Source organism: Arvicanthis niloticus, chromosome 20, assembly GCF_011762505.2.
Source record: "Arvicanthis niloticus isolate mArvNil1 chromosome 20, mArvNil1.pat.X, whole genome shotgun sequence".
Classification (NCBI taxonomy): domain Eukaryota; kingdom Metazoa; phylum Chordata; class Mammalia; order Rodentia; family Muridae; genus Arvicanthis; species Arvicanthis niloticus.
Genome location: NC_047677.1, coordinates 38939261 through 38952988, shown reverse-complemented (window position 1 = coordinate 38952988; position 13728 = coordinate 38939261). Strand labels below are relative to the sequence as shown.

Sequence of the window (13728 nt, the reverse complement as noted above, 5' to 3'; positions counted from 1 at the left end):
AGCATGCAGCCTATGAGAAGATGACTAGTTTATAGAAATGTCTCCAATGGTTTTTTTTTTTTCCTCTAGGAGTGAGTATATATGATAGAAAATTTTAAGGATGAGTAGCCTACATAAAAGATAAAGGAAATAAAGAAGAGCGGTGGCAAGGGACAGAAGCAGGGTGGCATGGGGGCAGGGCGGAGGCGGGACGGGGGCGGGGCAGGTATGTTACCCGCCGTTTCAAGGCCATAAAAAAATGCTGGAAACCAGTAGCCTAAAGGAGGAGAGATTTAGTTTTAGTTTAACTCACACCCAGAGTTTTCAACCTGCTGTGGCTGGGAGGACCCGGCTGAGTCTGAGTCCAGCAGCTGACCTCCTGGTGAGCAGGGAGCAGAGAGAGTATCTGTGCCAGCAAGCTTTCCCCTGTCCCTCCCCTCCCCGCCCTTTTAACTCCATGTCCGAAGCCTCTGAGATGGATGGTTCCTACTCCTTAGTCAGTCTTCTCTAGAAACACCATCGCAAACACAGAATGTATGCTCCATTAATCTCATAGGTGCCGTTCAATACAACTATGCATACAATCAAAATGAACTGACACAGGAGAGATCTCAGAAGAGACTCGAGTAACTAAACAGGCTAGGACAATTATTGGTGAATTATCAAAATTGTTAGGGTATGGCTTCTTTGTGGCAGGCCGACAGGGACCATCTTTTATAGCTGTATTACATTATTCACAGTATCCTAGCAGTCAAATGATAATAATTAGTAGTTATCAAGATTATCTCATGGTTATAATAATACTTCAGGTTAAAAAAAAATGACCCTGACATGGTTGTTAAGAGACAAAATAAGCCAATAAAATAATTGTCAACCTAAATAGGGATCGGTATTGATGACTGGCAGCATATATATTTCGAGGGAGAAGGAAGAGGTTGATGGCTTCATGACTGCTCTTTTGGGGAGAATCAACTGAGGTGTGGACTATGCAGAAGGAACACTTTCAGGGAAGGTTGTTTTGAAGGCACAGCTCTATTCAAGGAAACTTGACTATTAGAAAAAAAAATTCAAGATCCAGCTGTGGGGGTCATCAGCATCTGCATTGGGCTTGATGTGAGTGGAGGTTTTTCCAAAGGAATGCACAAGAGCAATTTAGGAGACATCTCCAAAAGTTGTTAAGAAAATAGAACATATCAGTGTAATCAAATATAAAAACTAGAAGCAGCCGGGTGGTGGTGGCGCACGCCTTTAATCCCAGCACTTGGGAGGCAGAGGCAGGCGGATTTCTGAGTTTGAGGCCAGCCTAGTCTACAGAGTGAGTTCCAGGACAGCCAGGGCTACACAGAGAAACCCTGTCTTGAAAAACAAAACAAAACAAACAAACAACAACAACAACAACAACAAAAAACTAGAAGTAAGCAGGTATTAGAAAAGAAATGGAAAAGAGTTCACATTTCTGCTAAACACTTCAGCTGTGGCTATCCGTCTGCAGTGAATCATCATTTCACTGTTTCTAGAATTATAAACTATTTATGTATACATGGCTGCACAGAAGAATACACATACATTTGTTCTAACAGGTGTTAATAAGACTAAAACTGGCAAAAGGATGGGATCTAAATAAGTACTGGAAAAATCCACTTCCATACATTTCAAATCTACTTGTAACGTGCTCATTGAAACATCAAAAGGTCAGGTTTCTAAAAATAGCCACAGGCACCAAATGAATCTCATCATACATAAGTTTGTAGGTAGCAGCGTCAAGATAGACATCGCCAACATTTCAAATTGTGTGATTTGTGTGATGTCGGCGGCGGTGGTGGTTGGTGGGGGGATCGAGTAGCCGTGTCTGCATTATACTGTTTGACTTGGCAAGAGACCACATAAAGCTCCTCACTTGTGGCCCACTTAAAAAAGAAGTATTATAGTTTGAGGCACTGTTGAGTGCCATGCTGAGCTACAAAAAATAAGGGAAGCTTCATAAAGCTCCCTACCTTCCTTCCATTTTCAGAGCCTCACACAGAGAGACAACAGCTACATCAATCAGCGACAGACCCCAGAGGTTCAGATTTACTTTGTTTAATATTAAAATGTACAGTTGAAGGAAACATGAATTTTTTTTTTTTTTTTTTCAGAATGACACAGCCTCTTCCCTTCTGAACACCACAGCTTACTAATGATTCTCAAACTGCTTTAAGGGGTTAGAAATGAAGGGGTTAGAACTGTATCCTGGTGATGAATTAGCACACAGATCTCCCATGAAACGCCCTTGATTTTTAGGTTAAATAAATTCAACATCTTTGTATTAGAACTGGAAGGATGTTTTGTTGACTCAGGGCTCTGTTTGTCTTATAACGATGTAAGATTGTGGTGTGCTGTGATGCGAGGTTTGCTGGGAGTTGCCTTCTACATTGTACGGAACGTTAAGACCCACTTTAAACTGAACAGGAAATGTTCTTTCTGAGTTTGCCCTCCCTGATGTGGTCTGTGTATGTTTATGCCCGAGGGTTCTCTGAGAAATAGACAAACACGTTGCTTCTGAATTTGAAGATGTTTGGCCCTTCAGGTATTTTTTTTTTTTTTTTTCCCAGTGAGATGCAACTACAGTGGCTAGGTACCTGGAGTGAGTGTGAGCTTAGAGCCTTCTGTCCTCATTTCCCCTCTCTCTAACCCCACTTAACCTACATATCCACACAGAGACGGGCCGAAGCATCCACTGGGTTAAGCAAGACACTTGTAGTCGCTACCGGAAATGGAAATTCTAGCGCCCCGTTTTGCCTATAGTAAAATGTTACAGCAGATGATATCCTGTGAAAATACCATGACAGAGACCACCCACCTTTCCCCTACCCCCAAATTAAACCAGCAGTGTCCTTTCATTGGAAGCGATCTAAATATGTGATTATAAGCATCATGGATCCCCACGGATCTTACGACTCACTAGGTATAAAGGAATAGTTCAAGCATATCTTCAGTGATGTGTGACTCTCAACTTCAGTGACCTTAAGCCAACACTCCGCATGAATTATGCCATGTTTTAATTGCTTATTGCTTCATAATCTTGGTTCCCTTTTTCTCATCACAGTGTTACTAGTGGTTAAAAATGAACTAATGAACCCTTTCCTGACCACCTTAGATCATTGCAATGTGTTTCCATCTCTTTTATAAATAATAAACACACACACACACACACACACACACACCAATTGGAAATGCAGATGTTCATACTGTGTGACTAGGTTTTATTCTGCATATATTTCCTCCGTTACTACGTTGCTACTTTAAGCAGTTACAAAATATTGGTAAGTTTATTTATTTTTTTTACCTCTAATACTTACTTGTGACTTTTAAGATCCACATTAATATTCTGTGCTTGGCAGTTTATATTCTATTCTATTAATGATGGTTCACTGAAATAATTTCGACATGTATAACCTTAAACATTGTTTAAGACAAACTTGTTACCATATAACTCTTTAAAAAGTAAACAAAAATTCTTTCAGCTTTTGGATCTAAAACAGTGGATTCCTCTTATGGAAACACCATGAGGGACATAAGCAGAAACTAATAACTCAAGCTTAGTAGGGTAATTAACCGTATGTATCCTGGCTTTGAGTCTATCTTAATAGTGTGTGGTGACAATTAAAATTAAATTTTACAGGGAGATCATGAGTCATTTAGTAAAATTAATGTATTATATAATTATCATTAGGTAGCAACAGGATTCCGTTATGAGGCATCAAAATTCCATTGGAAGAACATTACGGTGCTCCCAGAGCTGCAGAGTCGGACGTATGCAGAGCTATTGGGGATGTTTATCTCTTCTTTGCAGTTTCAAAACGGTTCTAGTTTTGTGCAGAAATGCCACAGCCTAATGAATGGCCAGATACACTGCATCATGTGATGGTTCCTAGGTTCATATTTCAGTTTTTAAAACTGAAATAGGCTTTCTAGACCGTGCCTCATCTCATCAAACACAAGAACAAATCAGTGGAGGGGGCTAATGCCATACCTTCTCAGAAATCACTGGGGGAAATGATAAAATGAAAAAGAAGAAAATAAAAGTCAACTACAAATTGATAACCTAATTTGCACGTACTCATGTTTTTATTTATATACCGCGTGTAGACTCTACCCCTTTAATTCTAAATAAAGTGCGAGTGATAATTTCCACAAATAATTGAATATTGTTTCATATAAATAGTCATGATGCGGTTGAAAGAATTTGTTTTAAACAATACGGTGTTTCAGAGTGGAGACTGTAATGTAATTCACTCATCAGTGATTAGCTAAAGTCTCACTGCCTGGATTCTTAACCTCTATTTCTCCTTGAGTATTGTCTTCCATGACAGTAATTAATCTTTTTCACCTACACATCTAATGTTGCCACATTTTATAACTCTTTTGAGTCCTCAGAATTTTCTACCAAAAACACGGTCTACAAAGCCTTAATGCTGGGGGATTTTATTATAAATATGGTGTGCTGTGCTCCCATTTCCATTTTTAAGTTATGTATTAGCTGTTCTGGAGGGGCTTCTGGACCACCCTGTGTTCCTCTTGCCAGTGCCATCCTTTGTTGTTGATGCCTCTTTCAGCATCAGCATGATGTTTCCATAGCAGCCTCTAATATAGACTTCTGTCACCTTTCTTGGTGACATTGTAGATGCTGTGCCCAGCTGTCACAGCATCTGCCATGCTTGGTCAGTGTCCATCTGTTAGCATCCACCATCCCATTTATTAAAATGGGCACACATAAAATAGTGTGCCCATTTGCTTATGATGGATAAAGGAAGGCTACAATGTATCATTCTACCTTCAGTAGTTGTAGTCATGACTCAGGGTTGACTACATGAGTTTTCCTGAATCAATGAAGTTTTAGGGGTGCAGTTCTGGTACAAGTGTTTGTACTATCTCTCCTTCAAATGTACCCTGATATTTATCACCTGTTTTCTATGTGGTGGCTGGGCTAATGACTGCCTCTTTTTGGGTTCTTTCTTCCTATGTTTGTCTTTACCTCACTGTTAATACTATCTTACTGTACTAACATTTGTGTGTGTGTGTGTGTGTGTGTGTGTGTGTGTGTTGGTGATCGGTTCTAATGCCTTGGTTCATTTGGGAATCTGCATGTTCAGTCGCTGAAGGTCCTTGTTCCCAATTGGCTTTTGATTGATCAATAAAGATGCCAATGGCCAATGGTTGAGCACGAGGCAGGTCACTTAGAGTCGCATGGGCAAGGATGCAGAGAAGAGCGGGGAGAATCGCCGTGGCTAGGGCAAGAAGATGGGGCGCAGTAGCAGCAAGAGATAAAGCCAACCTGCCATGTGAGATTTCCAGTAAGTGTCCACTGGCCACTTCCAGATTGGGTCTGGGGCAGCACGGGAAGATTTAGGAGTGCCCAGCCTTTGAGGTAGCCAAGGTATTTTAAAAATAAGCTAGTGTGTGTGTGTGTGTGTGTGTGTGTGTGTGTGTGTGTGTGTGTTATCTATGTGGTGTATGCACATGTGTATGCTATGCTACTACTGGTACTGCAGAGGGCAGTGAAGAATATTGAGTGTCCCGTGCTAGTATTCTCTGTCTTATTTCCCCCAAGAAATTATCTCTTCCTGGAGCTGGGCTTGGAGTCAAAGAGCCCCAGTGATCATTCTTTCTCTGCTTCCCATACCAGTGGGATCTAAGTACAATATGGCCACGTCTGGCTTTTTAATGTGGTTTCTGGTGATTCAAAGTCAGGGCCATGTGGTTGTGCAACAAAGGTCCTTACCCATTGAGCCATATCCTCAGACCCCTAAGAAACTATTTCTATCTAAATCTTCTGTCATTTGTGATCTATCTATCTATCTATCTATCTATCTATCTATCTATCTATCTATTTTGTAGAATCCACGTGTGGTACTTGACACTAGAGATGGTGTAGGCAGTGGAGCTATCACATGAATGGCTTCACATCTGCTCTCTAGTTGGTGATGTAACATCTCTAACATCACAATGGTCCAGGCTCTCTCTGGTAGTACAATGGAGTGAAAGGAAAATGCAAAATATGCTCTTTCCTGGATTGGAGGCAGGGACTAAAAATGATAATGGCCATAGAATTGGCAGTCAGAGTATTGGCAGATCTATGGAAAAAGAAAGAATGAATTCGAACTAGCCGATCAAACTCTCAGGACCTATGCTGGGGAGGTGGCCGTCTGTGTAAGTACTTGCTGTGGAAGTGTAAAGATCAGAGTTTTGATCATCACAATCTGTACATATGACAGGTGGTGTGTGAAGACTAGACAGATCAGTGATCTCTGGATTTCGTTGAGTGACCCTGCCATGCTGAAAAAAGTGGAAGAGCAATCCAGGGTCTTTGCTGACATCAACCTCCAGCTCTAGGCCTCTACGTGCAAGTATGTCCACATATGTGTCTACACACATGCACACACATGCACACACATGTTCACATGGATGCGCACAGACATGTACACACGTATGCACACACATACATACAAAGGCACACACATATACACAAATATACTCAGATGCACACTTCCATAACATACACACAGGCATGCATGCATGTACATGCACACACATGTATACACACATACAAACAAATGCACACATCCACACATAGCCACACATGTACACATACATACATGCATACAGAAGCACACATGCACACACATGACAATGATGAGGAAACCATAGGCTCTGATGTGAAAGTCTCATTAAAGTCTACAATAGCACTTAAAGAAAACGTCTTCCATAGTCCATAGACTCTACTAAACACTAGACTTTATGCTTGGTTAAAAAGCAGCAGAATTCTTGAAGACGTCTATTCAGAGAGCCATCCAGAATTCTTTGAAAAAAAAAAATGAACACAAAGAGATATAGAACAGGGCCTGACACTTGGATTTGGGGCCTGGGTGACTGACTCTCATTCAGAGTCCTTATGCTGAAAGATTGTCTCCAAGCCAGTACTACTGGAAGATGGTGGACCCTTTGAAAGGTGGAACCTTACAGGAGCTTTTTTTAGTTCTTTGGAGCATTCTTTTTTTCCTTTTATTGGATTTTTCCTTTATTTACATTTTAAATGTTATCCTCTTTCCAGGACTCCTTGCTGGCATTCTTTTAGAAGAGAATTTTTTTTTTTTTTTCCTGTTTCTGGATCCAGACATGGGTAGGCAGCTCAGCTATACGAGTATGTCATGTTTGTTCTTACCGATGCTCACATCAATGAACTGCCTTACCTTAGTAAAAACTGAGTTAAATGTAGGAGAAACAGTGGTGGCTAGCTCTACATAAATGCCGGGACCAAGCAGCTGCAAAGACATCTCCTGCAGGAGGACCTAATTGAAGACTTCCTGAGAGACCAAAGATTGCTGATGCAGACAATGCCAGCCAATCAGAAACTGCCATTTAAAAGAGATGATTTCTTGGGGCCAATGGGACGTAGGTGGAGGGTATTCAAGGAGATTGCAGCAGTATTCAGATGAGCTTGCTGTGGCCTTTCTCACCTGCTTCCAAGTTATGTGTTGTTGATTCTGTACAACCTCACCTCCAACCCCTAAGGACAGGCGTGGTCAGTCAGTGAGTAGTCCAGGGCACAGGCAGCACTAAGTCAGTATCCTGTGTTTATAATGTTACTTGCCTCAGCTGTCTCCCAGGAGTAAGTCTTAGCAATGCTCTCAAGAACACCTCCATGCTTCAGAGGATACTACCGGTCTCTAGATATTTCTTGTACTATGGTTTCTAAACTGTGAGCCGTGCTAGAGTGTAAGTGTAGGAACCTGGATATACCTTAATAAACAACGAGGTAGTTTGCCAACCACAACTACAGAGTTGATGTTATGGCTCAATGCACAGTGAATGAATGTTCCACTAGTGTTCCACTAGTGTACACAAAGCTCTCGGTTCTTCCCTGGCACTGATCACAATTACTGTAGAAAATGAATAACATGTACACACAAGAAGTGGGAGAACACACCTGGAAATTAATCCTAGAGTGTGCAGAATACACAACCAAGAGTAGAATCTAAAGTCAGGTTTATAACATGAAATGAATTCACATCTAGCCTTCTCTATTTTGCATTCGGAAGGTCCACATCTAACTCTAACTGTACACTAAAACACATAGCTCTTCTAAATATATTTTTTTCTGAAAATAAAATTTCTTGGATTGAGTCAGAGAGGAAAACTACTGTTAGTGAATGTTTAAATGATACAAATGTCATTAAATATAACAAATAAAAATCAAATGTACAGGATTTGACTACCAAAGGGTCATGAAGTCATTTATAGATTACTTCATAAGTGTCTCTTTTCAAAATTATGGTGTAAGATGTTAGGTTCCTACAAACAACACTTAAGCTCAGTGATGAGTCCACTTACCCGGACTTGACCCACAAAGGCATTGGCCTCTTCCTCCACCACAGAGAGGTTTCTGGGCAGATAGGGATCAAACACAGGAGCGTTGTCATTGACATCTGTCACCACTATGTTCACAGTGGCCGTTGAGGTCTTAAAGAAAAAAAGAGAAGAAGATTCAGGATGAGTGGAGCTGCATTCCTTTGAGATTCAGTTAAGTGTCCACACTGGTTTTGATTTTCTCCATCTGAAAGGCATCTCTGTTCCTTAGCTTTCCAAAGGAAAAAGACACAGAATATTAAAACCAAACAAACCAACAAAACAGATGGAGAGAGCCAATGATACAGTATAGGGCACACATCTTCTGAGAATGTCCAGTATCTCCTAGGGGCTTACCTTTTAGATTACGCTACTTTTAGTTTGTTTTATGATTGGTGAGCTTTTATTTATACCCAAACATACCCTTTTATCCATAGACTGTGCTATTTTGTACTTTTCATCAATTGTGTATTTCACAATTAAACAGAAACATATATACTATCAAACAGAATCAAAACATAAATGTATACTATCAAATAGCCTGACATATAAATAAATATTTTCAGGTAAACTAACACTGTCAGGATATATCACCTTAGTAAGATTGGATGTTTACATCTAAATCAAGAATTTGAGCCCTATGAAATTATGAGCGTTGAGTCCCCAGAGAGTGACATTAGTGTCAGCTAAACTGCCCTGTTCTGTGGATGCTCCTTACTTAAAGGGAAATCTTGGCCTACTGAACCAGAAAATGTTATGGAGGTTGAGGTCTCAGGGTCCATAAGTTTGTCTTTATGTGTGAATTGAGCTGGAGCCTCCCTCCAACTTTGGCCTCTTCCTCCTTCTGTCTCAGTGTGGGGTGGGTTACAAGTGGCAAAGACCAAACACGGGAAAAAAGATCCCTAACTTACAAGGTAAAACATAAAATATGCTAGGATATTAAGATGCTTAACTGCAGGTCAGTGAGATATGAGAGGAAAGAGAGAGTGAAAATCCCTTGAGAGAAGGAGATTTGTTTAAGAAAATAGGAATACTTTGAGTCTGGAACACCAGAGAAAGTATGTATATATAAAAAAATAAAGCTTTTACTACCTTGGAGGTAATTTGTAATAAAAGTAGACTATACACAGAATATGAGTTGTGGTGAGTGACTCTAAAAAAGCTGTGTGGCCATCAAGAAGTGGACAGAGACAAAGTAGGGTCTCTTGGCTACCAACGTGAAGTGGGCTGATAAAAGACCATGCTTTCTGTTGAAAACAATGCAATTCCTTGGTGAACTGCAGGAGTCATGTTGCCTTAACTCAGATTCAACCCCACCTTCTAAGACGTCTGTTTTAAACTGCCTCTACTAAACAAAATGAAGAACAACCTTCCATATAAAGTTATCTTAAACCTCTGTATCTATTCTATAACAGGTTCAGCTGACATTAAAACCACAGAAGGGTGCTAGATGTGGGTGGCTTGGTTATTTGTGTGCACTGATGGCTCATCCCTTCGTAATTTAGAGCAACATGTACCTGAGTTATATGCATGTAATATTCAATCAAAGTTTGACTTAAAGAGGGTCACAACAGCATCCAGTAGCCCAAATCTGGAAGCTGTCCAATGTCCATCCATAGGAGATATTGATAAGTGCTCTATGCATGAAATAGACAAGGGTAGAGGCTGGGGGCGTGTGACACAACTGCCATGAGCAATCTTGTGGTATAATTCATGGACATCAGGTTGAGTGTCAGAAATTAGGCACAATCACATGGAGTTACATAGTTTCACTAGAGTCAGTATGACGTGGCAAGGAAGAGAGCTGGAAGAAATTCTAGATAATGGAAGGGATAGATTTTTCTTTTCTTTTATTATTGGATATTTTATTTATTTACATTTCAAATCTTATCCCATTTCCTGGTTTACCCTCTGCAAACTTTCTATCCCATCCCCCCTCCCCCTGCCTCTATAAGGGTGTTCCCCCACCCACCTACCTACTTCTTCTCACCACCCTGGCATTCCCTACACTGGGGCATTGAGCCACCACAGGACCATGCCCCCCCCATTGATGATAGACAATAGATATATGGTTCCTCTGCTACATATGTAGTTGGAGCCATGGGTTCCTCCATGTGTACTCTTTGGTTTAGTCCCTGGGAGCTCTGGGGGGGCTCTGGTTGGTTGATATTGTTGTTCTTCCTATGGGGTTGCAAACAAGAGCCAAAGAACTTGTTTCTTGCAGTGGGCTATTCTCTCAGAAGCTCTCTCAGCTTGGAAACTTAGCAAGCTATCCAGTTATGGGGTCTGTACTCTTCTCTGCATAGATTACCAATTAAATCATTTAATGGAAAAGATGCACACAAACAAATACACACGTGTGTACGCATACTGTGAGCTTACATAAAGAAATAAAAATTCTGACTACATGCCACACAGGTGTTTTATTTTTCCCTTGTAACATTTCTATATTTCTCAAATCTTCCCCAAGAAAGCTACAGTGTTTTTGTAATGGAAAAAAAATATTTTAACAAGTGTTATTTCAAGTTATGTTAGAGGTGAAACCAGGCTTTTTTTTTAAATGTGTTTTATAGCAGCAGTATTTCCCAATTTGCCTGAGGGTGAACAGATATTAAATTTGACAGCTTGAAGCAAAGACTTCAGAGTGGTTGCACTGTGTCCCTGGCTTTCCTTTAAACTCCCTAGACACCTTTATGTCCACCTCTGCATTTCCTACCTATCTATTTTTATCACCTTATATATCTTTTATTTTTTAGATTTGTCATTCCATAGAGCAGTAGGCTTGCAAACTATCTTAGATCTAGTGTCAGAGACTGACCTGTGACTGGTTGATGCCCAGGGGAACTGGGTCATCACTGTGTGGAAGACACATTGACGGGAACTTGGACATACTTTCTAACATTGTTCTGAGTTTTACAGGAGGTGATGGGAATCCACATGGATGAGTAATTTCCAGCTTAAACATTTCTTAAGACAGGGACAATGTTTGTGCCAAAGTTCCCTGGGTATCAGCAATGCTCTTGACTCTGGCTACATTTTACATTTACTGGATATACTCTTTAGACCATGGTAACATAATCCTAGACTGCCTGGCTACAGAGCATAGTGGTTTTGGTTTTTAGGTTTGTCAGGAAAATGGTCACACTATGATTCAACATGGACCATGCTTCATATTGAGGACAGATTCTAGGTTTTAAAAGTTAATTACTAATAAATGAACATAGTCCATGCTAATAAAGGTATAATAAAAGGGTGCGTTTCACAATCCTATAGGTGGATTTGTAATATGACCATTAAACAGTTATCAAGTCAACAAGTCCAATAAATAATGTAATTATTCCGTCTAAGAAATTTGCTTATTATTTTCTCAAATGTTTCATCTCTTACAATCTCCATTAGTTAGAAATTTTTGTATTTTAGTACTAAATACTATCATTGATCACCTGTAGCCGATACCCATTTTGATCACCTGATTTTTATTTTTAATAATAAACAAATCTTAAAAAAAAATATATATATATATATATATATATATATATTCTATTCTTAACTAATATAGGCAGGCGTTTCTATAACAACAGTTTTTATATACTAATTTTCTTTGACTGTGATGGCCCTTATGTTGACAGTGACATAGCAACGTTGGTTTTCCAAAGAGTTCATGGTCTAGAAAGCAATGAACAAGTATCCACACAAAAAAACTTCTCAATTAAAAAATGCTGATTGAATATGTATAATTTCTGATGCCTTTTATATTATGAACTTTATTGATCCTATCAAGTTAATTACTTAAATCATTAAAAAATAGTTTGGGAGTAAAAGGAAATTAATATACACAAAATTTAAGTGCATTAAGTGGTAAAACAAAAGACGATGCACTTCTATTTATGCAAGTCTAAATAAAAAAAATTGCTTATACATGTATAATAAAAGAATGGGAAGAGAAACACATGAACCTGTGGATTGAACCCAGTGTCATGTACATACTAGACAAAGACTGTCCCACAGAGCTACAAATCCAGTCCTACAGTCTTAATAGGGGTGGATCCAAATGGGCGAGGATATGGGAAGAAGTTGGGAGTTACAGAAGGTGGAGAACCCTTAATTAGGATATATTATATGAGTCAAAAAATCTATTCCAAATAAGAAAAATGAAAACAAAAAGTGAAATATATTTTTAAATAAAACATAATTAGACATAAAGAAAATTAAACCATTTTAAAGTACATTCTGAACATTTAATCCAGAATCTACAAAGAACTCAAAAACAGAATCAAGATTATAAATCACCCAATTTAAAATGGGCTATGGAGAAAGGAGAACTGGAGATCTGGCTCAGAGTTTAAGAGTATTTGTCGCTCTTGCAGAGGACCCAGGTGTGATACCCAACATAGCTCCTACATGGAGAATCACAACTGTAGGTCCAGTCCCAAAGGACCCGGAACTTTATTCTGGCCTTTATAGGTGTCAGGAATGTATGTGGTGCACATACATGCACACAGATAAAACACTCATACACATAAAAATAATAAAGTTTTTAAAATTAGAAAAAATGAGCTTTGACTCTCAACAGAGTTGATCTCAAAAGAACGAGAATGGTTAAGAAATAGTTCAAAACTTAGCATCCTTAGTGATTAGGGAAATGTAAATCAAGATGACTTTTGAGACTTCATCTTACTCCCATCGGAATGGCAGAGATGTACAAAACAACTGATGTCACATGCTGGTGAGGATGTGAGTGACAGGGAGGCGCCATTCGCTTGTGATGGAACTGCAAACTGGGGCAGCCACTGTGGAAATCTGTGCGGAGAATCCCCCAAAATCTAAAAATAAATCTATCATATGACCCAGACACACCACTACTTGGCATACGCCCAAAGGACTCAAAACCCTACTTCACAGATACTTAATCTGCCATGTTCAATGCTGGCCTAGTCGCAATAGCTAGGAGATAAATGGGAACAGCCTAAATGTCCTTCAGTTGATGGATGGATAATAAAAATGACGTACGTATACACTATAGATATTATCCAGCAGTAAAGAAAAATGAAACCGTGAACATTGAAGACAAGGAGGTAGATCTAAAAAATATTATACTGAGTTAACACAGACCCAGAGGGAAAAAAGCCTTTTTATTTGTTGTGCCCAACTCTGAACGTTATATGTACATATATGGCCTGAAGTAACTCTGCAGATGCCATGAAAGTAAAATGGGGTCACTGGGGTGAGGGTATAGAGAAGGATCTCTAGAGAAGAGGACAGTAGGACCTGGGCTTTATGAAGGGAGAAATAGGAAAAGGGGGGACTTTAACCTGGGAGGGGGGGTATGGAGGTAAATACATAGGTAGGGGGCAGAAGGCATAA

At 39.6% G+C, this 13728-nt stretch overlaps 1 protein-coding gene across 1 annotated transcript in view; it reads right to left on the bottom strand.

Annotated features, from left to right (window-relative positions):
• Window positions 1-13728, bottom strand: part of Pcdh15 (protocadherin related 15) — a 777836-nt gene that overhangs the window by 211240 nt on the left and 552868 nt on the right. Inside the window, exon 18 of the mRNA XM_076917096.1 lies at window positions 8350-8478. Coding sequence (XP_076773211.1) covers window positions 8350-8478 — 129 coding nt within the window. The remainder of the gene's footprint in view (window positions 1-8349; window positions 8479-13728) is intronic.